This window comes from Salvelinus fontinalis, chromosome 14 (assembly GCF_029448725.1).
Source record: "Salvelinus fontinalis isolate EN_2023a chromosome 14, ASM2944872v1, whole genome shotgun sequence".
NCBI lineage: Eukaryota > Metazoa > Chordata > Actinopteri > Salmoniformes > Salmonidae > Salvelinus > Salvelinus fontinalis.
This window is the reverse complement of record NC_074678.1, coordinates 21737587-21761128: the sequence shown is the minus strand read 5'-3', so window position 1 is coordinate 21761128 and position 23542 is coordinate 21737587. Positions and strand designations below refer to the sequence as shown.

Sequence of the window (23542 nt, the reverse complement as noted above, 5' to 3'; positions counted from 1 at the left end):
GCCCATAGATATTTAGTAGAGTTACAGAAGTAGAGTGGATCTCTCCTATTACGATCACATAACGACCCTCTTTATCCACAATAGTGGTTTTATGTAGAAAGGGAATTCCTTTCCGTACCAGAATCGCTGTGCCTCTCGTTTTGGCAGAGAAGTTAGAGTGATACACTTGCCCCACCCACCTACATTTAAGTCTGCTGTGAGCATTATTTTTCAGATGGGTTTCTTGCAAAAATATAATATCAGACGAGAGTGCTTTCAAGTGGGCTAGGACCTTGCCTCTCTTAATTGGTTCGTTTAAGCCCCTGACATTCCAGGAAGTGAATGTGAGCCCCGCCCCCCTCTCATTTGTAGTTCCTATGGTGGCCTGCATAACTTGTAACTCAATAAAAAGGTAAGAAAGCGCACCAAACCATCACGATCAGCATATGTAGCAGCTACACCCGAGCAGTATCCAACCAGCCCCTCCCCCCCTGCAAGCCCCTTTACTTCCCACCCTGTTCCCCTACTTTCCCCACTATTTACCCCCCCGCCCAACCCACCTTTAACAGGCATACACAAATAGGAGAGAAAATAAAATAAAAATAAAAATAATAAACACATTGTCTGGCCGATGCCAAAAAAGCACGGCGCGACCTCGAACAAGAGGTGAAACAGAAATAAAATCCCAACTGTACGTTCACCTCTCACTATCCTAGAACTTCTACTAACATATGAACTGAGGAGGCTCCCGCGAATAAAGTGTCCAATTAGCATCTAATAAACCTAAAGAGAATAAGTTTCAACCTAAACATATTGCGCACTTAAGCGTCATCTTGGGTCTATCTATCCCTGAGATAAGCAAGATATAGCATCACAAGATTATTTTGCTAAGCACTGCCGGTCTAAACATGAACCATCAGCAACCAACTTAGACAGCCGTACATTTACATATTGTGGGTTAGATCGGAAACAAGAATTTTTCTAAATTAAACGTATCCCCCAGTCAGAAAATAAATAAATAAAAAGGTTATATATATACATGTATACATACACACACATACACATACTTACCCATATACATATATATATAAATATACATATACATACATACATACATATACACACATATATATACATACATACACATACACACATACAAACACATACACACACACATCCCCAAAAAATACATATAAAGGTATATATTTAAAAATATACATATACACACACACACCCATACATATCTACATATGCGCATATACACATACATACCCATACATACAGAAACATTCATGCCCCAGAGTAATAATCTACACTAATTTAAAATATACACATACATAATAGTAACATGCTAAGAGAAAATAATTATAAAGTACAAATAATAATTATATGTACGCACACCTACCTAGACACTACAGAGGGCTGGTAGGGATCTAATCGGGAGAGCGGCCCTCGGCTATATCAAAGGCAGAACGGCACAAAACATCCACCTGCTATCCAGGTGTCTGTGTCTGCCCCTTCCCCACCATCACCCCCAGTCCCCTGCAAGCTTTAAATAAATGGTATTGTAATAACAATAAATGTAAGAATTAAAAAATAAATAACGAAACAAAAAAAAATGGGGGTAATAAGTATATTCATCCGAAAGTGACAATGATCAAACCTGGAAGGCATCCTAAATAGGCATCGCTCTGAACACAGCCAGAATGAAAGTGACTTTAAATGAGAGCCAAGACCGCCCTCCACAGCATCTTGCATGTTCGGTAGCCCTTGTTGAGACCGTTCAATACGGTTTCACCCGTTATGGTTTAGTATGGATTCGATTCCATGAGCAGACCCTAACACACAATGACAAGGCACTCTAACCTGTACGGGGGATTGGCGTATGTTCCCGGATAAACTTCTCTGCGTCCAAAACCGAGGAGAGCCACATCTTCTCACCAGAGGGCGGGGTAATTCTTAGTCTTGCAGGGAAGAGCAAGGCTGGGCGAAGATGGAGTTTGTAGAGTTTGGCCATGACATCTCTGTAGCCGCCACGGTCCTTTGCCACATCGGGCGCATAATCATCATAGACACGGAAGGGGTGCCCTTTATGTAACAGGTTGCCCCTCATTCGGGCCTCGCGCAGGATAAGATCCTTGGTCTTGAAACTGTGACAACAGATGATTACTGGGCGAGGGCGTTGACCCGGTCCAGGCACTGGGACAGGGGCGCGATGTGCACGGTCCAGCTGGGGGTCCGAACCCAAAACGTCCGATCCCATTGCATCCTTCAATAGCTTGGCGAAGAAGTCGGTGGGGCGAGAGCCCGCCTCTACCCCCTCTGCCAGACCAACAACGCGAAGGTTATTACGTCTGGAACGGCCCTCCAGGTCGACCACTTTCACAGAAAGCCTCTGCACAGTACCCTGTAGTGACGAGCACAGCTTCTCTAACTCGTCGATCCTACCAGCGCTGAATTCAGAAGCCCTCTCAAGGTCCACAATACTCTGGCCCTGCGAAGCGACCGCTCGAATGGTGCCCTCGATTTTGGTGTCCAGTTCAGCAATAGTAGCCTTAAGATCCTCAGCTAAAGCAACACGTAGTTCTCCCAAAGCCTGGGTAAGTTCTTTAAGTGTCACGTTGTTGCCTGTGCCTTCCGCCATGTCTGTCTCGTTGTTTGGTGTGGAGTAGGCCTCCGATGTGGATTTATTGTCCTTTGGTCGCTTATTACTCGGCATTTTTACACAGAAAGTTACGATGTTGTATTAGAAAGAAACGTTTGTTGTAAAAAGTATCATAAAGTAGGGTAAGTTAGATTATTTCGCAAAAAAGTTGCAGGAGCCTCTCACACGCAGCCGTTCACTCCAACATGCTAGCTCCGCCGTGTAATACAGGAAATTGCCACGACACCTGGTTCTATAAGAGCTCTTTGTCAGTTCCCACGAGCCGGGTTGTGACAAAAACTCACACTCATTCTTATGTTTAATAAAATGTGCTGACCCTGGTGCTAGAGGGGGTACGCAGCTGGAGGTTGGATGTTTGAAGGGGTACGGGACTATAAGCAGTTTGGGAACCACTGCTCTAATGGAATAGAATATGCGCATGAGCACACACACACACACACACACACACACACACACACACACACACACACATATGAACAGCAGAGAGTTAGAAACCTGTATCAATATTCATATCTGGTTTATTTAATAAGCAAATTAATATGGCCACAAGTTATAAATGATGCATGTATCATAATGGAATATTATCTTTTTAGTTGTCATTATCTATGCTAATAACATCTGTATCCTGTGTTATTAATATGCAAGTATCTCTATGTTACTCAGAGTTTTTAAAGTTCACATATAAGTTATTATAGATCCTGTATTTCCATATTCACAGGCAAGTATTACAAACATTCTGAGCAGTTCAGTAGCAACATTATATACTCCATATGGGGTGAGATGCTGAGGTCAGCTTCCTCTTACTGTGTCAGAGGGGGCATGTCCTGCTCGGTGCCTCCGTGGGGGCCTCGGCCTAACCCGCGTCACATGATGGAGAGGTGCACCTTGGGTAGGGAGCTCAGACAGCCCCTCCCAGGACGTAGAGCGAGAGAAGGCCGAGAAAGAAGAGAAAGAAGAGGATGCAGAGGGGGGTGGGGAGGAGCTGGAGTCATCACACTGACCTGAAAGAGAGAGAAAAAAGATGAAAAGAGGACGAGATAAATGGAGAAGGAAGTGGCGAGGGGCTAGAAGTTCCCATAGGAGTCATGTGGCGCTGTCAACGGTGCTTCAAAGACATACTGTTTAAAAACTACAACAATTAGCAGCTGCACTCAAATTCAGTGTATTTGGAAAGTATTCAGACCAGTTCACTTTTTCCACATTTTGTTATGTTGCAGCCTTACTCTAAATGGATTTTAAAAAATTAAAAATCCTCAATCTACATCCAATACCCCATAATGACAAAGTGAAAACAGGTTTTTAGAATGTTTGCAAATGTATTAAAAATAAAAAATACAGAAATACCTTATTTTACACCCTTTGCTTTGATACTCAGAATAGAGCTCAGGTGCATCCTGTTTCCATTGATCATCCTTGAGATGTTTCTACAATTTGGAGTCCACCTGTGGTAATTTAAATTGATTGGACATGATTTGGAAAGGCACACACCTGTCTATATAAGATCCCACAGTTGACAGTGCATATCAGAGCAAAAACCAAACCATGAAGTTGAAGGAATTGTCTGTATAGCTCAGAGACAGGATTGTGTTGAGGCACAGATCTGGGAAAGGTAACAGAGCATTTCTGCAGCATTGAAGGTCTCCAAGAACACAGTGGCCTCCATCATTCTTAAATGGAAGAAGTTTGGAACCACCAAGACTCTTCCTAGAGCTGGCTGCCTGGCCAAACTGAGCAATCGGGAGAAAAGGGCCTTGGTCAGGGAGTTGACTAAGAACCCGGTAGTCACTCTGACAGAGCTCCAGAGTTCCTCTGTGGAGATGGGAGAACCTTCCAGAAGGACAACCATCTCTGCAGCACTCCACCAATCAGGCCTTTATGGTAGTGGCCAGACGGAGGCCACTCCTGAGTTAACGGCACATGACAGCCTGCTTGGAGTTTGCCAAAAGGCACCTAAAAGAGTCTCAGATCTTGAAAAACATGATTCTTTGGTCTGATGAAAGCAAGATTGAACTCTTTGGCCTGAATGCCAAGCATCATGTCTGGAGGAAACCTGGCACCATCCCTACGGTGAAGCATGGTGGTGGCTGCATCATGCTGTGGGGATGTTTTTCCATCGGCAGGGACTGGGAGATTAGTCAGGATCGAGGGAAAGATGAACGAAAGTATGAGATCCTTGATGAAAACCTGCTCTAGAGCGCTCAGGACCTCAGACTGGGGCAAAGGTTCACCTTCCAACAGGACAAGCACACAGCAAAGACAACGCAGAAGCGGATTCGGGACAAGTCTCTGAATGTCCTTGAGTGGCCCAGCCAGAGCCCGGACTTGAACCCGATCGAACATCTCTGGAGAGACCTGAAAATAGCTGTGCAGCGACGCTCCCCATCCAACCTGACAGAGATTGAGAGGATCTTTTTATACATTTCAATACAATTGCCAAAATTTCTAAAAACCTGTTTTCACTTTGTCATTACGGGATATTGTATGTAGATTGAGGGAAAGCATTTTTAAATCAATTTTAGAATAAGACTGTAACGTAAAACAATGTGGAATAAGTCAAGGCATCTGAATACTCTCTGAATGCACTGTATGTTGATGCAGGAATGGGCTTAGGCTGGCATGCACATCAGCCATAAATGGCTCTCTCAGAGAGAGAGAGGAAAGGAGAAAGGGAAGGAGAGGAAAGGAGAGAGAGGGAGAGGAAAGGAGAGAGAGGGAGAGGAAAGGAGAGAGAGGGAGAGGAAAGGAGAGAGAGGGAGAGGAAAGGAGAAAGGGAGAGCGGGAGAGGAAAACAGACAGTCACTAATGACGTCTAAAAGAGAGCAGGTAGGAAGAGAAGGATAGAGAGATAGTGGTACGGAGACATACTCACTCAGCCTGGTAGAGACAGGTCGAATACGTCTAGTTCTAGAGCTATGCTTCTTAATGGCAATTGTGTCCTAGAGAAGGCAGAGAAAGACGTAGAAGCAAAAACAAACAAACACATCCCAAACAGACAATCACAAAACACATACGCTCACACATACCATACACACACCCTAAGCAGACAATCCCAACACACAATGCTCACTATACTGGTGCCCATCTCATCATCTGTGAGGTCCAGAGAGTCTCTGTGTCTGTGTGACCTCAGACCTGTTCCTCCGTCACATGTTACCTCCCAGCGCTTCACCTGGGACACACGACGCGTCTGGGACAGGGATCAGACAATACACTTCAATAAATGTACTATGAAGTTTGTTATGAATAATACTGCAACACTCATAAATGTGTTCTGACTGGTTTAATAAAGGTGTTATGAATGTTTCTATGAATGATACTGCAAAAGTGTTATGGTGTTATGAATGCCTGTATACCCCTTTCAAGTAAATCTTTACCAATAATTGTAAGCAAAAGGTGACAAGCCCATATAGATAGACAGAGACACAGACAGATGGCAGCGTGTCTATACCAGAGTCTTGTGAGTGGCGTAGAGCTCCTGCAAGATCTGATCCACGATGGAGTTGGTGAGATAGGTGACCACTGAGAGCTTCACCTCCCTGAGAGAGGGGGAGAGAGACAAAAAGTGTGGGGAGGAAAGGGAGAGGGAGGACAGGGCAGAGAGGAGGGAGAAGAGAGTATGGTAGAATAAGTTCACAGATACCCACACTGATTCAATTGAACAAAGAAGGCTGCATTGCTTATCTTCCTCCCTCAGCTCCCCCTCTCTCTCCCTCCCCCTTACTCCAGCGCTCGGTGAATGTCCTGTGATGCTCTCTCCATCAAGGCTGTGCGGATGGCGGCGCGAGGGATGGAGACGCGCTCCGAGACAGACGAGAGCGGAGGACTTAATCTCTCCGCTGCAGAGGACGACAGCGGGCACAACTCACGACAGAGAGACACCATGGAATCAACAATCACCTGTCAATCAGTGAATCAAACAACCAATTAAACAAACAAATAAACAACTATGTCTATGTTTGATTAAGAAATGGTGAAGGAGTAAGTAAACAGATGATGTTGAATGAGTGATGTACAGTATTGAGCAGTATACCTGTAGTTCCTTGTCAGCTGCTTTGGTCAGTTCCCCTGCCAGTTGGTCCAGTCTCTGTCTGACTGGCCCGTCTACTGACAGCACATGAGCTAGCTCACAGAGAGAGGGGTACAGCTGAGAGAGAAAAAAAAATACATAAAAAGGGCGAGAGATAAACCAGTGAAGAACAAACACCATTGTAAATACAACCTATATTTAATTTCCCTTTTGTACTTTAACTATTTGCACATCATTACAACATTGTACATAGACATAATATGTCTTTTGAAATGTCTTTATTCTCATGGAACTTTTGTGTAATGTTTATTGTTCATTTCTTATAGTTTATTTCAATTTTGTTATTATCTATTTCACTTGCTTTGGCAATGTAAACATATGTTTCCCATACCAATAAAGCCCTTAAATTGAAATTGAATTTGAATTGAGAGAGACGTTTGGGGGGTAATATGAATAAACAAAGACATACAATTAACACTTTAAACTCACCTACACTCCAGATGTTAGAGAAATGATTCAGGCATGTACACACACTCACCGCACGGGAGTTTCTGGCCTCCTTCAGCACCTGTTTAGCAGCTTGAATCTCCTCCATCTCCCCTACTCCACGCAGCACACACACCTGCTGCTGCACACACACACTCAGACGCTCCATCACCTGGGAAACAGAGAACAGACAAGCAGGAGGAACGTCAGTAAAAGACATACAGGTTTACAATACACACATATTGCTCTCGTGATGGCTCAACTCACTCTCTCTCAATCACACACACATGAATAATATACATATGCTGTATGTACCTGTTCAGCAGTGCTGGTGACCAGGCCCTGGTGCAGCCGTAGAGCCTGTCTCTGAGAGAAGCGCTGAGTCTGGTTGTTCCGCAGCAGAGCACGCTGGATCTGATGACCACAGATAAAAACCATTCACTCACACTGGCAATATGGTCATGTGTGGTAATCTCAATGAAGCAGTGTAATTTGAAATGGAAAAAGCAGGAAAGGGTTGGTGATGCTAGATCCCCTGTAGAGAAAAGAAGCAGGGGAGGAAAGGACAAAGCAGATTAGATGAGAGGATGGTTAACATAGGAATGGAGGGAGGAATTGAGATGGGTGCAGATGAACTCGGGTAGCATCAGAAGCCCACCTTGGTCAGTGCCTGCTCTGTCCTCTCCGAGGTACTACGGTACGCCTGGCTGATGTCACTGAGGGGGAGGGGCATGTACTGCAAGGTGAAGTTACTGAGAGAAAACCCACCGGCAGAGTTAAAAGAAAGAGAAGAGGTTTGAGTTAGAGGAGACAGAGGTTTGAGTTAGAGGAGACAGAAAGGAAGGAAATAGAAAAAGAGCGGCAGAAAAACAGTTAGAGACCCAAGCCTTAATATCCCCAGTGGACAGAACTCCCAGAATTCCCCCACATTATGCTGGACTATGGCACTGTGATAGGATGAGTAATGCTTTGATTATTGCAGCCTGATTAAGGGGAAGTCAAAGCTCTCTGGCTGACCCTCACAAGTACGTGTTTAGTCCTGTGTGTGCAAAGTAAGCTAGGTTTGGTTCCTGTGTACCTGAGTTTATATATTAGCCAGCTAATTCAGAAAATACTCAGAACAACAGTGAATGTAAATTAGACAGAACTTCAGGTACCCCAATGTCTCCCGGATCCTATTTAAATCAAATGTCTTGCTTAGAAGTCTGTGTGGGTGTGTGTGTGTCTGTGTCTGTGTGTGTGTGTGTGTGTGTGTGTGTGTGTGTGTGTGTGTGTGTGTTTGAAGCACAAACAGTCTCACTGTTCAAGGGCTCGAGCCACATCCAGGAATCCTGTAGCTGAGGTGTTGTTACGATCCCACGTCACACTCCTGTCAGGACAGGGGAGAACCAGTGTCAAACACAACCACAACCATCCAACCAAGTCACTCCTGTCAGGACAGGGGAGAACCAGTGTCAAACACAACCACAACCATCCAACCAAGTCACTCCTGTCAGGACAGGGGAGAACCAGTGTCAAACACAACCACAACCATCCAACCAAGTCACTCCTGTCAGGACAGGGGAGAACCAGTGTCAAACACAACCACAACCATCCAACCAAGTCACTCCTGTCAGGACAGGGGAGAACCAGTGTCAAACACAACCACAACCATCCAACCAAGTCACTCCTGTCAGGACAGGGAGAACCAGTGTCAAACACCACCATACCTTCTATCTCTTTCCCTCCCTGTCTCTGTCTCTTGCCTGAGTGTGGTGTTGATCTGTAGGGCTTTGCTCAGCATCTTGGCTCCAATGTCCTCCAGGCTGTTCCCACTCAGGTCCACCTTTCGCAGACAGGTGTTGCTGCCCAGAGCGTTTACCAGCACTGTGCCCCGAGAACGCAGCCGCGAGTCAGCCAGGGAGAGGGACTGGAGGGCCTGGGGAGGGACAGGGAAGAGGGGAGCGAGAGGGTGAGGATGGAGGGAGATGGGATAGGTTGGAGAGCAGTAGAGAGGTAAAGCAGAAGAAAAGGGTAGGACAGAACAGATGACAGGAAAATAAAGGAGAAGGAGATGACAGTGGAGAGAGATGGTTAAATACGGCTAGGAACAGGTGGCAGCAGTGCTGAGGAGGAACTGAGGAATGTAGCATTTGTAATAGAGTGATGTGTCAGTTTTGTACAGAAAGGAAATAATTCAGAGGGCACAATATGTTACAGCCCACAGTAAGAGGTCCATGGAGTGATATACAAATTAATAAAAATAAAAAAACTGAAATTCCTTATTTACATAAGTTTTCAGACCCTTTGCTATGAGACTCGAAATTAAGCTCAGGTACATCCTTTTTCCATTGATCATCCTTGAGATGTTTCTACAACTTGATTGGAGTCCACCTGTGGTAAATCCAATTGATTAGACATGATTTGGAAAGGCACACACCTGTCTATATAAGGTTCCACAGTTGACAGTGCATGTCAGAGCAAAAACCAAGCCATGAGGTCAAAGGAATTGTCCATAGAGCTTCGAGACAGGATTACGTCAAACACATAATCTGGGAAGAGTATAAAAAAATGTCTGCAGCATTGAAGGTCCCCAAGAACACAGTGGCCTTCATCATTCTTAAATGGAAGAAGTTTAGAACCACCAAGACTCTTCATAGAGCTGGCTGCCCAGCCAAACTGAGCAATCGGGGGAGAAGGGCCTTGGTCAGGGAGGTAACTAAGAACACGGTGGTCACTCTGACAGAGCTCCAGAGTTCCTCTGTAGAGATGGGAGAACCTTCCAGAAGGACAACCATCTCTGCAGCACTCCACCAATCAGGCCATTATGGTATTGAGAGGCCAGACAGAAGCCACTCCTCAGTAAAAGTCACATGACAGTCCGCTTGGAGTTTGCCAAAAGGCACCTAAAGACTCTCAGACCATGAGAAACAAGATTCTCTGGTCTGATGAAACCAAGATTGAACTCTTTGCTCGCCTGAATGCCAAGCATCACGTCTGGAGGTAACCTGGCACCATCCCTACAGTGAAGCATGGTGGTGGCAGCATCATACTGTGGGGCTGTTTTTAGGCGGCAGGGACTGGGAGACTAGTCAGGATCGAGGCAAAGATGAACAGAGCAAAGTACAGAGAGATCCTTGCTGAAAATCTGCTCCAGAGCGCTCAGAACCTCGGAAGGTGAAACTTCGCCAGAGTCTAACAGGTCAGCGACCTGAAGCACACAGTCAAGACAAAGCAGGAGTGGCTTCGGGACAAGTCTCTGAATGTTCTTGAGTGGCCCAGCCAGACCCCGGACTTGAACCCGATCCAACAGCTCTGAAGAGACCTGAAAATAGCTGTGACTCTCCCCATCCAACCTGACAGAGCTTGAGACGATCTACAGAGAAGAATGGGAGAACTCAGGTGTGCTAAGCTTGTAGCTTCATACCCAAGAAGCCTCACGGCTGTAATCGCTGCCAAAGATGCTTCAACAGAGAACTGAGTAAAGGGTCTGAATACTTACGTAAATGTGATATTTCTCCCTCCCCCACAAAAATAAATTAACTTAGAAAAATAATTCAAAAAAACTGTTTTGCTTTGTCATTATGGGGTAATGTGTGTAGATTGATGAGGAATAAAAAAAAAAACATGTTTAGACTAAGGATGTATCCTAACCAAAGGTGGAAAAAGTCAAAGGGTCTGAATACAAGGTACTCGAAGGGAAACACTATACTGTAGAAAATAAAGAGTATATACGTATGAGAGAATATCATGTACATGTGTGTGGAGAATATCAGTATTTCACAATGTGTTTCCGTACAATCAGTGAATATTCAATTGTGTGTAATGTGTGAATGATGTGTGAATTGTGACGCATTCTCACTCACACACTCCTCCTCCTGTATGAGTTGGACCAGCTTGTGTAGGATTTCATCCAGCACCCTGTACATAGATCCATGGGGAGAGAGGCAGTTCAGGCTACACTCAGCAGGAGCTCTGGCACTAGTCATTTCCTGCTGCTATCGTAATCATCCTAGTCTGCCTGAGGAAAATCAAGCTCTGATGCAAACTGACACACACACACACACACAGAGTGCCTCTGTAGTACTGTACCTGCTCTTGATGTTGAAGTTCTTGCCCAGATACAGGTGCTTTAGGGAGGTGTGTCTGGAGAGAGCTGGTAGAACTGAGAGAAGGTCTGCATCCAGCCCTGTAAACACAACTACATCAAGCACACACCCTCCCCTCATACAAAACAAGCTCAAACAGACAACCCCCTCACACAAACTAGCTTGAGTGGTGCAGAGTATCACAACTGTGCCATAGTGGTGCAGTCTGTCATTCTGCTCACCGTTGTCCGAGATGTCCAGAGTGGCGATGGAGGAGAGCCTAGGGAACAGCTCCTGGATCACAGAAGCTCCTGCAGATTTCAGCTGAGACCAGACCAGACAAGACAAGACCAGACCAGACAAGACCAGACAAGACAAGACAAGACCAGACAGACAGGACAGAGAGCATGTGTGAGAGGAGGAGGACATTCAAAGCACAATAACAGGAGACCTTGACATAGTTTTCATCTATAGCTACTGCTCAGTAAGTCCTTATTGGAAACATAAGCAATGAATGCCAGAGAGATAGACATGGTCAATTATATAAAGGCCAGCAGGAATTGAATGTTGTGTACGAGTGACAGACTTGTACCTCACAGCCACTAATGTCCAGGTGTAGGTCATTGATGTGAGGGTTTGTGGTCAGACCGATGAAGAGAGACCTAAAGAAAGAGAGAGGGACAAATAAACATAAGGGGAAAAGGTGTTTACAACAAAGACCTTTTAGCTTCTTTCTCTTTCTGGAAATTCACACCCTTTAACGTAGTGTCATTTGTCATGGTGACCAGCTAGCCTGGCCCCAGTCACTCCAGTGAGATGCAGGTGTGAGAGAGAGACCAGGGGAGAATAGGGGAACTGACCTCAGGGCCTCAGGGGGCAGCTTCATAGAGGCCAGGCTGACATGGGTGAGACTGAAGGCCGAGCTGAAGAACTGACGGAACAACGGCAGGGTCTCCTTCACTTTCCTGGGAGAGGAGCGAGGTCAGAGTGAGATGAATGAGAGAGGAGAGGAAGAAGTAGAGATGGAGTGGGAGGGAAAAGCGATAGAAGGTGAGTGGTAAATTGTTGATAGTCTGGGTAAATAAGAGACTGGTATGAAGTGGAGAGCGTATTCAGATGGAATGAGACAGAGACAATGGAGCTGGTCAAAGAGGAGGAGGCAAGTGGGGTCAGATGATAAATAGCTCTGCTTCATATTCATGAGTCTTATCTATGCAGACAGCTCTAGGAGTTTAAAACCACAGACACAACTACAGAAAGGAACACAATGTTCCAGTGATTCCCACAAAGCATATTTTTGATTTCACATTGAAGAGAACGACAGAGATAAGACAGATAAGATTGAAAAGTAAAAGAGAGCGAAAGATCAAGCCTGAGGATTTTAAGAAAAAAAAGATCCCTTGCTAAAAATTAGCCTTCCATCCTCACGCCGAGCCTCAAAGCGGTTTTCTGCCACATCACACCAAAGAAATAGTTCATCTCAAGGATGTGACTAACCTGTGGGAGAAGGTATTTTTGGAGAGATTCAAGTAGGAGAGATCGGCACAACAACCCTTCAGCAGAGCCCCAAATAGCTACGTGAGAGAAGCGAGAGTTGTGTTGTGCAGTTTAGTGGGAGAGAGAAAAAGACAGCGGTTGGGGATTATAGAGGAAGAAAAAGACAGAAGTTGCAGACAAACTCTTTAAAATGCTTAATTCTATAAGTGTGCAATCAAATTCTCAGAGACACTAGATTCTCACCGAGTCAACAGAACAGTCAGTGCCAGACAGGTCCAAATGGACCAGACAATTAGGCTGGGACAGGAACAGGCACAGATTCTAAAGAAAGAAAGAGGAAATATGGTTAACTGAGAAACTGACTCATAAGGCATCAGCAGTGCATTTACTATACTGTTGGTTTGTTTACAGAGTAAGAGTGTATGTATAAGTGTATGTGTGTGTGTTTTCTAACCGAGGCATCCTCCCCAGACAGGAACCCAGGGTTCTTGCTCAGGTCCAGGTGCAGCAGAGAGTTAGAATACTCATCACTGGAGCACAGAGCCTGAGACAGAGACACCACACCTGAAACACACAGAGGGAGGGGGAAGCCATGAGAGATGCATTCAGCTAGCTAATGCAAATGTACACAGTTTACACAACAACGAAAATCCAGTTTCAGAATATTTTTAGTCATGTGATTCTCATCCGTACCTGTGTGAAGTATAATTCTTAATTCAATATTCAGTATTCCAATTCAAAATATTTTAAAAGTGGGGGAGTAACACAGAGCAATCTACCTGAAGGATGGTTACCGTGGGGGCATATCATGACTCTTGAAGCTTTGTAGAGTAGACAAAACATTACGTTAACACACAGAGATGTTGGTGGGGGAATTACAGGAGGTACAGAGGTTTATATCACCTCAACTAGAAAAGTAGCATGCATGCATAGCTTAGTGGCATGTTCCATCAGCTATTGCTGCTTCGTCAAACCCAAACACAGTTGGAGGTGTTCATTAACTGATTCTCCAGCTGACTGTCCCTGCTTGCTGAATTACTGCCTTGTATTAACGTCAGGGGACACTGAGATGTAGAGGAGGATGCTTATAAAACATGGAGTAGGACAGGGGGGTGGGGCCGTCTCTCCGGGTGTGGAAAGTAGAGAGATGGAGAGATTGAGCAATGGAAGGATGGAGAGGTGAAGCAGTCTAAACCTTTGGAGTTGATGAAGGTCTTGGAGAGGTTGAGGAGACGCAGTCCTTTGCTGAGGCGACACACTTGCTGGATGAGGTTAGCCACACCTACACCAGAGGAGGAGAGATGTCACTAAAACAAACATAATGTGGATGTCAAATTAGTGTGGAAGTCAAACAGGAAGTTAGGCATCTGCTTGGTACCTTGGTTGTCCAGTGTGTTGTGGGCCAGATTCAGAGAGTGGATGACAGAAGCAGGATTCTCTGAGAGCGCAACTGACAGCTTCTGAGGAAAGTCACTGCAACATACACAATATACAGTACACACATTTGGACATTTGACACACACAAACACTTTTCAGTTTAAGGTTCTAACACAATTCTTATTATTTTTTAAAGTATGGGTGAGAAGTGTGAAGCAAGGGAAAACTCACAATTTGAGCCCAGCATTCTCCAGAGTGATTTCTTCCAGACTGGAGGACTTACTGAGGGTGTGCAGAACCTGCTCAGTGACCTCTGACCCCTGAAATTAGAAACGATCTAATTTCATTGCACGCATAATAACTTGAATAATATCAATTACCATTTAAAGCACAAGGAGAGACAGACAGAAGGATACTTACTATGCGTATGTCCTTACAGTATAGTTTGGTGAACCAGGTATTGTACGCCATTGATGCCACAATAACTGCCAAGTCCCTGTCATAAACACACAACAATTACTGCACTGAAACAGGTACATTTCATAATACCTTTAATATATATTTAGCAACTGGATTTATTAAGGCTGCAGCAGCATCAACTTGATAGAGTTATGCCCTCTTTCTTTCTGTCTTTCTTTCCCTCTCCCCTTCTCTCACCTGCTTTCCAGGTGGCTGAAGTCCACTAGATTAAACTCCCTGTTGTCTTGGGAGTGATAGATAGTGTCCACATCCTAGGAACAAGATTACCCATGAGTCCACTTGCTATAGTATATGGCCCCCTCAATTGAAAGTACAGTGTTGTATATAACTCTCCTGTGCACTCACACACAACCGGCCCACTCCCATTGCGCTTACCCACTGCACTTCCTCCTTGCAGCTGATTCCATTATAGTCACACAGGGCAGCGTAGGTCTCCGAAAACCCTCCTGAGACAGACAGTGAGGAAGAAAAATAGCGGATGGTGAGTGTTTAAATAGCACTTGGTTATTTCAGAGAGGGAAAGAGGGAAAAGAAAGAAGGGAAGAGAGAGACAACAAGCAGTGCAATTACTCTACAATGTCTGTGTAAAAATATAGTTGTGAACCCAGCTATCTTAAGATGAATCTACTAACTGTGCGTTGCTCTGGATAAGAGTGTCTGCTAAATGACTAAAATGTCCACTGTAAATGTGCTATACACTGTATGTAGTGCAGTGGGTTTCTCTATCCATTTGTCTCTTAATCAAATTACTCAACAATTTCCTATGACTGTCTATCATCTTCCTGAATCTGTCTCATATGCAGAGGTACGTGAAGAGACCTTTCAAGGGGCATGTGCTCAAAATGCCCGCACCCCTTCACAATTCATATCTCCAAATGTATAACATTGTTGACCATGGACCTATTTATTTCTGCAACAACACACTCAGTCATCATCACACATAAGCAAGCTAAATACAGTGCCTCGTGATTGACATCTGGAAAAGAGGGTGGGCTTTCAGCTGATCATTTAGCTAGCTCGATTTATTTGACTGACTGTGATTTATCTTCAATGCTCGAATCAAATAATAAGTTCATAATATAATATTCATAATCGCCTAACTCATAATGTACGGCTAGCTAGCGGCTTGTGTGGATATTTTTGTATATGATGGTTAGCTAGAGTCTAGACTACCTGCGCTGCTGCTGCCCTGACACACGTGCATAACCTGACTGAAGGAGGGATGGAGTTCAGTCAGAGGCCGATGATGCAGTCGCTCCTGTCTTTCTGCCTCTCTCTGCTGAGCGTATCAGCCAACCAGACTGAATAGTGATGATGATGTAGGCTGAATCAAGTGTTCATCAAATGTTACGCTACAGTGGCAGTACTGTTGATATTTAAAAAAGGTAGCTAGCCACACACACACGAACACACACATGACCAGTGACCGCATCTCTCAAGCCATGCATGTTCGGATACCAGGTGCGCACAATCTCCGTACAGGGCAGACTGGGAAACAGGCACAACCAGGCGCACGCGATGACTGCTGAACAACAATGACAAAATATTTATTAGAAAATTATAATTTTGGGGGAAATTATACCACCACCCAAAAGGGCACTTTGGAGACTGGAAAGGCAAAGGGGCATGTGCTCTGCACAGGTAGAGCCCTATCTGTGCACATGCCTGCTTATGCTGTGTGTATGTCTGTCTGTCTGTCTTTGTATGCCTGCCTTCCTGCCTGTGAGTCTCTTACCACAGGCCCTCTGGGTTTCCATAGACGTCTCTGAGCTGGGGGAGTACTTCCTGCTTCCCTCAGAAAGTTCACTGTCTGAATGACAGATGGAGGGACTGAAAGAGAGAGAGAGGACAAAAGGAGGTTTAAGTTAGAAGGGACAAATTAGCTAACGTTACTTATTTGTCTGGGTTTCAACACTGTCTGGTAAAGGAGTCTGTGCTGTCTGAGAATGGACACTTACGCAAACACAGAGTTGTTAAATATTCTGGACAGGGCAAAGTTAACATGGCTGACCACATGACTGAGGTGGTCACGTGACTGTAGCCACAAGGAATAAGTGGACTTGTCCGTGTCTATGACGACCTGTACAGAAACAGCATAGTTTCAATGACTGTTGAGTGATACAGGCACCACAGTGATTTTGATGGCATAGTGCTGAAGTTTGAAATGGATAACTGACAGTTAACTGCAGGATATATATGGTTACAGTAGCTCTACTTACAGGAATGAAGATCCTCATATCCCCATTATGCCAAATAATGAGATTAACTGATTTCAAATAATTACTCAGATGTTGAGATGATTGACACTCCATAATAAATTTGTTTAGACAACTAATCAGTTGTAATGAAGAGGCCACAGGGACAATGCACTAACATGGCCATTCAAAACCTCAGTTCACCTGGCATTATGTTACTCACTTGATGCTCTGGGTGACTGTTCATGGCTCGGATCTCCAAGAAGTTAAATGTCACCTCTATCTGCAATGAACGCCACATTTTGCACCTATTTGTTAACATGCTGATAATTATGTGCATGGTATGTGGTAAATACTGTACATACGGATCATGTGCACTACCTTTGTTGGAACCTTGGCAACCAGGAGATAGAGTCTCCATGTAGTGAGAACCTGAGACAGCCAGAGAAACAGGAACAAATTAAATCCATCCTGAGCAAAAGTTCACTGCACACTCAAGACTCGCTAAGGGCATCAGATTCTCTGATGGGTTGCCATGGTAATGCCAAGTGAAATGTGGAGTCCTCTCTATATTCATCTATTGATCTGGGTAGGAATATTTTTTCCATAACATCATGCTATGGATGGGCTGCACTGTACCCTGGGGAGGATTGCATTCGCAGGCTGTGCATTAAGATGCTCTATAGAAATTATTACAACAATAATAGTTACATAGGGAAGTCATTCAAATAAATCACACATACACACACACCCACACACAGATGTACTGTAAATGTACGCTCACACATTAAATCCCCTTGAGCTACAAACACAATCTCTATGCCCTAGTCTCATGCTCCTTCTGTCCATATTTTTGGGGAGAATGAAGAATCTTTAGTAAATATTGTTCAAGCACAGTGTAACATTTTCATCAGATAAAAAAACATATTTATCAGATGTTCTCTCCCTTCCTCTCTCAGACTCTCGTCCTTCACTCCTGATCATTTCCCCCTTCCTCTCTGATTCCCCTTTAAAACAGCTCTCTGAGAAGAAGCTGAGGAGGGATGGAGGAACATTTTCTCCTCTGCATTTCTCTTTGTGGCTATCACTCTCATTTGTTCTCTCCCCAGTAACACTAGTACACAGTATGCCCTCTTACTGAAAAGCTGTAATTAAATGATGGCTCCCCCTCTCTATTGCATTTTGAGAGAGAGGTGCTTGACTCTACCCATCAGAGTCAAACACTTGCCGGCAGCCACAACACACACACACCCCCCACAACATCAACCCCCCCCCCCCCCCCACACACACACAACATCAAGCCCCCCACAACGAGGGGAGAGTCTCCTGCATTTCCAACAAGTCACTTCAAAGACACTGTGTCTGAAGGAGTTGATTAAAACGTGCAGATAGTATCACATTAACGTGATGAGTTGGGGGGAGGTATCCTGGGTAGGGGGTGGAGACAGTGTGTGCGTACTGTACCATATGAGTTTATACAAGTAAATCATGCTGGAGAGAAGGGTGGGGAGACAGTCCCCCCAAGAGAGAAGGGTGGGGAGACAGTTGCCCCAGGAGAGAAGGGTGGGGAGACAGTTCCCCCAGGAGAGTCCTCATCAAAGTCTTCCAGATCAAAGGGACATACCACACTTATCGTGGAATATCATTATGCATGTGTCTGTTTTTGGAGCAGAGATGCCTGTCTTTTCTTATTGGACTGATAAAGGGGAGAGGCGACTGTTATACACAAACAAGTACTGGAAGTATCCTGGTTAAATAATTCACAATCAAGGAAACCAAAGCCTCATTTACAGTACATTGACCATGACATGAAATAAAAACAATGGCTCTAGCCCCATCCTGAACCTGCTATAAAATATTAACCCTAGCCCAAGCCTAATAGCAAGCAAGCATTTCACATTTCCCGTTCCCTTGACACCTTAAATCCTAACCCTCTCCTCAGCCTCAGCCCCACAGAGACTACAATTACAGACAGTTCAGAGTAAAAAAAAAGGAACAGTTTAGCAGAGAGAGATTGGACAGCGGGGACTGAAGAGATAACATAGTCCCGACAGATAGACAGACATACCAAAGACACTGAATTGCAAAGGGTACATGCAAAACTCTTCCAACTCGCACCATAATGAATCATTAAGCAGTCATCAAGGGAATGACTCTCTGCCAAGGCCTGCCTGCCCTGCTGGGGGTTCAGCCCATTGCCTCATCAGGGAGTTAAGGGGAAGGCTTGTGGTAGTTTTTGGGGAGCACAAAAACATGAAAACATTTCAATGCAGTTTTATGTGGAGTTGCTACAATCATAGAAAAAAGGGTTCCAAAGGGGTTCTGCGGCAGTCCCCATAGGAGAAACCCGTTTGGGTTCCACCTGGAACCAAAAGCTTTTTTTCAAAGGATTCTTCTATGGGGACAGCCGCAGAACCCTTTTAGGTTCTAGATAGCACCTTTCTTTCTAAAAGTGTTGAGCAGCTTTTGTTATTTGGTCGGTCTGTTTCTCATACTTCTCCCTATTTGCTGTACTCACACAGGTTGTGATCTATACTAAAAGAGCTCACTGGCCCAGATTTAGTTCTGTGAGCTGGCAAGGCTGCAGCTCCACAAATGGAGATTTCACATCTTTGCCCCACATACTCTGATGAAAGCACCCAGAATCAAAGGCAGTGGTCCGCCCGTGCCCGGCATTGCCTCAGAGAGACAGAGCCTCCCCAAGCTGCTGCTATTACAGACCTCTCTGTCCTACATTGTTCCAATACAGAGCCCAGGCACAGCCAGGGATGGGGAAGCAGAAACCTATCAACTTAATATATTCATGGCATGTGGCCAGTCTGGCCATAGCTTGCGCTCAGTATGTAATTGACCATAGCAATTAATTGCACTTCAATACTGCCTATGTTGCATCATGTCTCTCATAGACCACCCATCAGGTTTCCATCCAATGTGTTATGTAGTATCCATCCACTGTATCAGACTTGTTTTTTGGCGTAGTGAGGGGTGGAATAGTACTGTGTGTGGATGGTCTGGAGAGCTCTTCTATATCAAAAGCTCAACAATCATCTGTGGGAATACCACCCACTCAGTCAGCATATCAATACAGCACCTGCTGTTTTTACCAGTGTAAGTTATTCAGACACTACTCACCAGTATCCTATCCTCTGATTTGCCATTTTTGGTTTCAAGCTTAATGCCGCGTATAAACTTGGTTGAGGACTTGTCAATAATCTTCCTGATACTCTCTGTAAATAGAAAAACATCCAAGGTCAGATACACACGAATGCACACAGCAAACATTTCACACAAATCAACCAAGTATACGGCACATCAGAAAAGTGAGAGAGACAAGCTTGACCTTCAAGTGGACAGCCCTTTCGCCAACCGACTGAAGGCGCACCAACCTTTTCATTTAAAACTGACATACTGGAATTTTATAAACAGGGAGATAATCAGAGGCTGCACAGAAACACAGTCACTGTCTATTTTGTAGAATATGACCCTGCTTCTGGTATCTTAAACTATGCTATTGATTGAGAAAACCCTTGAGTCTCCAAAACGAATTGTATTTTTCATTAAAACGTGAAAGACAGCAATATTTTCAATGGCAGGCACACAAAAATTTCCCCGTAAAACGAAGATATGTGAGAGAGGACAGAATGAAGCCATAAAATAGAGAGCATTTTAATAGAATATGGAAACCAGAGATGAAATACAGTACTTGGTGAGAGTGGATGGAGACAAAACACTTCCTGTATTTTCTCTCCAGTTTTTCCATTTCTTGTTGTATTTTTTCCATTATCACCTGTTAATTGCATTGTATTATGCAAACTAAAAGAGCTTTTGTAATTTCATTATCTTATCATGCAAATAAACCAAAAAACATCTTATTATTAATTGTGTGTTTCAAAGGCGAAAACCTGCAATCTCATTCATTCTGTTATTAATGAGATTCAAAATACAATGCCAGACAATTTATTCCCACACAAACTCCAACCTTATGTGAACAATATGACTACTACCAACAACCACATGGCTCCTCTCTGCTCCAGTGTGTCACATATAATCCCAGTCAGATGTGTGACCCCGCCCCCCCCACTCCTGCAGATAACCTGGCTGGGCCTCAGGACATCCCTTCACAGACAGACAGGCACACTGACAGAGAGGCACCATCAGAGAGACAGGGGCAAGACCAGTGAGGAGGACAGGAGGAGAGAGTGACATGGTGAAAGGTATTAGATTATGGATAACAAACCAAGGCACTGAATATACTGTACTTCACCTGTGACTAATGCACTGTCAAATGAAAGAATGCTGCTGATTCTTCTGACAGGATAGTTAGAGTAATGTTCTGATTATTAAGATGATGACCTGAACATCATGATGACTGTTTAAACAGAGGTGGTCTTTTGTCTCCATACAGATGATGACCTGAACATCATGATGACTGTTTAAACAGAGGTGGTCTTTTGTCTCCATACAGATGATGACCTGAACATCATGATGACTGTTTAAACAGAGGTGGTCTTTTGTCTCCATACAGATGATGACCTGAACATCATGATGACTGTTTAAACAGAGGTGGTCTTTTGTCTCCATACAGATGATGACCTTGTGCTGGCCAGGGCAGAAGACCACCTGGGGTCTAATGCTCTGTAGCTGTCTAACTCTCTGAGGCAGATGGGGGTGGCTGGCTGGCAGGTGGGTGGATTGCGAGGCAGGGATTCCACTGGAATAATTATCACAGTGTGGTTAATAGAGCCATTAGGAGTAATTAATTCAGAACCTCCCTGCTAATGTGAGCATGTGTGTGTGGTGTAGGTGAGTGAAAGTGTGATTAAGTCCTGATGGTGTAAATTTGTGAGATGTAAGCTGGTGTCAATTCAATGGCAGCCTTGTCATCTGTATAGAACAGTGTTCCCCAACCCTGTTTCCTTGAGTACCCCCAACAGTACACCTTTACGCTGTAGCCCTTGATGAACACACCTCATTCAACTCTTTGTTGGCTTGATGATTAGTTGAATCAGGTGTGCTTGTCCAGGGTTACAATACAAATGTGTACTGTTGGGGGTACTCGAGGAGCATGGTTGGGATACACTGGTATAAAATCATACTCTGAAAGAGCAGTGTAGGTTAGTGGCCATGTCTGTCTCATTCAATAAAGAAAAGGAAAGCAAAGAATACATACAAATTGTTGCCAAGAAAAGGCATACTGCTCCCCCTCTATCTTTCACACACAAACTGCAGATAAAAAAGAGCAAGCTTACTGCCAACACGCTGAGACGGTAACAATTCCTATTCTTAAAAGCTGGCATGAATTTATGAATGCAGATAGCATTATGAGTGAGTAAATCCATGCGTGATGCACACACGATGATTTTCACAACGCCTCTTTTCCTATGGGCTAGAGATTTGACATGATCAGTCGGCTGGGCTTTTATCCTGAGTCCTGACGAAGCAGGATGTCTTTGCTTTACACAACTTTCTAACTTTGTGATCAAATTAATGCAATGCGCGTGTAGCTTAAAATACAAAAACATTTCACAACACTTGTTGGCAGATATGAAAGCAGTATTTTTCATAAACCTCCAAAGCCTTTGTCCAGTCGCAGACCACCACATACACGGCAATGGTCAAAGACAGAATCGGTGCATCATACATATGATAATAATGGTGATAGGAATGGTGATTCCTACCTGTAATATCCCTGCTCACACTGACAAAACAAGAGGCAGTTATCTCTTTAGAAGCCATGTCTCTTCATGTATCACCGCCCCTTTCTCTTTTTCAATAGTGACCGGAACGGATTGCTTGTCTCGCAAGCATCCCACCAAGCATCCGACTGCTCCACCAGAGCATACGACTGCTGCTACCAACCCGCACTGTGAGAAGTAGCATAACGTGAGAGAGCGCTCGGCGGTGGAAGAAGGGAAGGTGGAGGGAGATCATTGAAATAATAGGAGACAGTGGGCTTGCATATTTGGTGGACTCAGATATTACTGGAAGCAACCGTGAAACTAATACTATTTGTCAATTGAATTGATCAATATATGATATTGGTCGAAATAGTGGCGACCCCCAACACAATTCAAAGGCTATGGATGGAAAACTGGAGTGTGCAAAACATCACACTAGGCTACTTTTCTGTTTTCAGCCAGACTCGATGCGAGTCAATTGGACTGGCCTACAGTCTGAGGTAGCCTAGCGGTTGGAGAGGGTTGCCACTTCGAACCAATATCACCAATATCATATATTGATCAATTCAATTGACAAATAGTATTAGTTTCACGGTTGCTTCCAGTAATATCTGAGTCCACCAAATATGCTAGCCCACTGTCTCCTATTATTTCAATGATCTCCCTCCACCTTCCCTTCTTCCGGGCCTGACAGGAAAAAGCTGTAGGTAATGAGCTGGCTGGGTTCAAATCCTAAATGCTATTGCCTGCCGTTATGCACTTGAACAATGCACTTAAACCCCCACTACAACGTCAGATCTTCAACGTTTTGTCCACTATAAAACAAATATTTTTTTTAAATAGGCTGGGCAGTTGATCTACAGCTATTGATTTGGTCTCCCATCGAGAGTTTTAACCAAGCCTGCTTAGCTTTTATATTTGTCCCTTACTCAATGATTACTACCAATGTGCTATCTATCGTGAGAATGATTATTGAGCGATGTCTTAATAACGACATATATTCACTGTTGCTATCGAAGTCATTCCAAAGGGTAGGTTTAAGAGAGCAAATGAAATGATATGACTTATAAAGTACTGTTACATCAGTGATA

General features: G+C 44.2%; 1 protein-coding gene across 3 annotated transcripts in view; it reads right to left on the bottom strand.

Moving 5' to 3' along the window:
* Positions 1–22733, bottom strand: part of LOC129869613 (capping protein, Arp2/3 and myosin-I linker protein 3-like) — a 41301-nt gene extending 18568 nt beyond the window's left edge. The window contains exons 1-32 of one of the 3 annotated variants that reach the window (XM_055944176.1): positions 22452–22733; positions 19906–20000; positions 17155–17205; positions 16997–17056; positions 16537–16658; positions 16314–16408; positions 14954–15024; positions 14756–14829; positions 14519–14594; positions 14330–14418; positions 14100–14194; positions 13917–14003; positions 13176–13285; positions 12965–13042; positions 12722–12798; positions 12085–12189; positions 11817–11886; positions 11467–11548; positions 11229–11325; positions 11003–11057; positions 8903–9075; positions 8458–8526; positions 7816–7909; positions 7473–7571; positions 7210–7329; positions 6675–6788; positions 6366–6541; positions 6093–6180; positions 5703–5831; positions 5514–5580; positions 3449–3645; positions 2961–3041 (exon numbers count right to left, since the gene is read on the bottom strand). In XM_055944176.1, the coding sequence (XP_055800151.1) occupies positions 2961–3041; positions 3449–3645; positions 5514–5580; positions 5703–5831; positions 6093–6180; positions 6366–6541; positions 6675–6788; positions 7210–7329; positions 7473–7571; positions 7816–7909; positions 8458–8526; positions 8903–9075; positions 11003–11057; positions 11229–11325; positions 11467–11548; positions 11817–11886; positions 12085–12189; positions 12722–12798; positions 12965–13042; positions 13176–13285; positions 13917–14003; positions 14100–14194; positions 14330–14418; positions 14519–14594; positions 14756–14829; positions 14954–15024; positions 16314–16408; positions 16537–16658; positions 16997–17056; positions 17155–17205; positions 19906–20000; positions 22452–22509 (3054 nt within the window). In that variant the 5' untranslated portion in view covers positions 22510–22733. Of the gene's footprint in view, positions 1–2960; positions 3042–3448; positions 3646–5513; positions 5581–5702; positions 5832–6092; positions 6181–6365; positions 6542–6674; positions 6789–7209; positions 7330–7472; positions 7572–7815; positions 7910–8457; positions 8527–8902; positions 9076–11002; positions 11058–11228; positions 11326–11466; positions 11549–11816; positions 11887–12084; positions 12190–12721; positions 12799–12964; positions 13043–13175; positions 13286–13916; positions 14004–14099; positions 14195–14329; positions 14419–14518; positions 14595–14755; positions 14830–14953; positions 15025–16313; positions 16409–16536; positions 16659–16996; positions 17057–17154; positions 17206–19905; positions 20001–22451 lie in introns of those variants that run through there. The other 2 variants (XM_055944177.1, XM_055944178.1) reach the window with 2 other exon arrangements.
* Between the last annotated feature and the right edge of the window lie 809 nt (positions 22734–23542).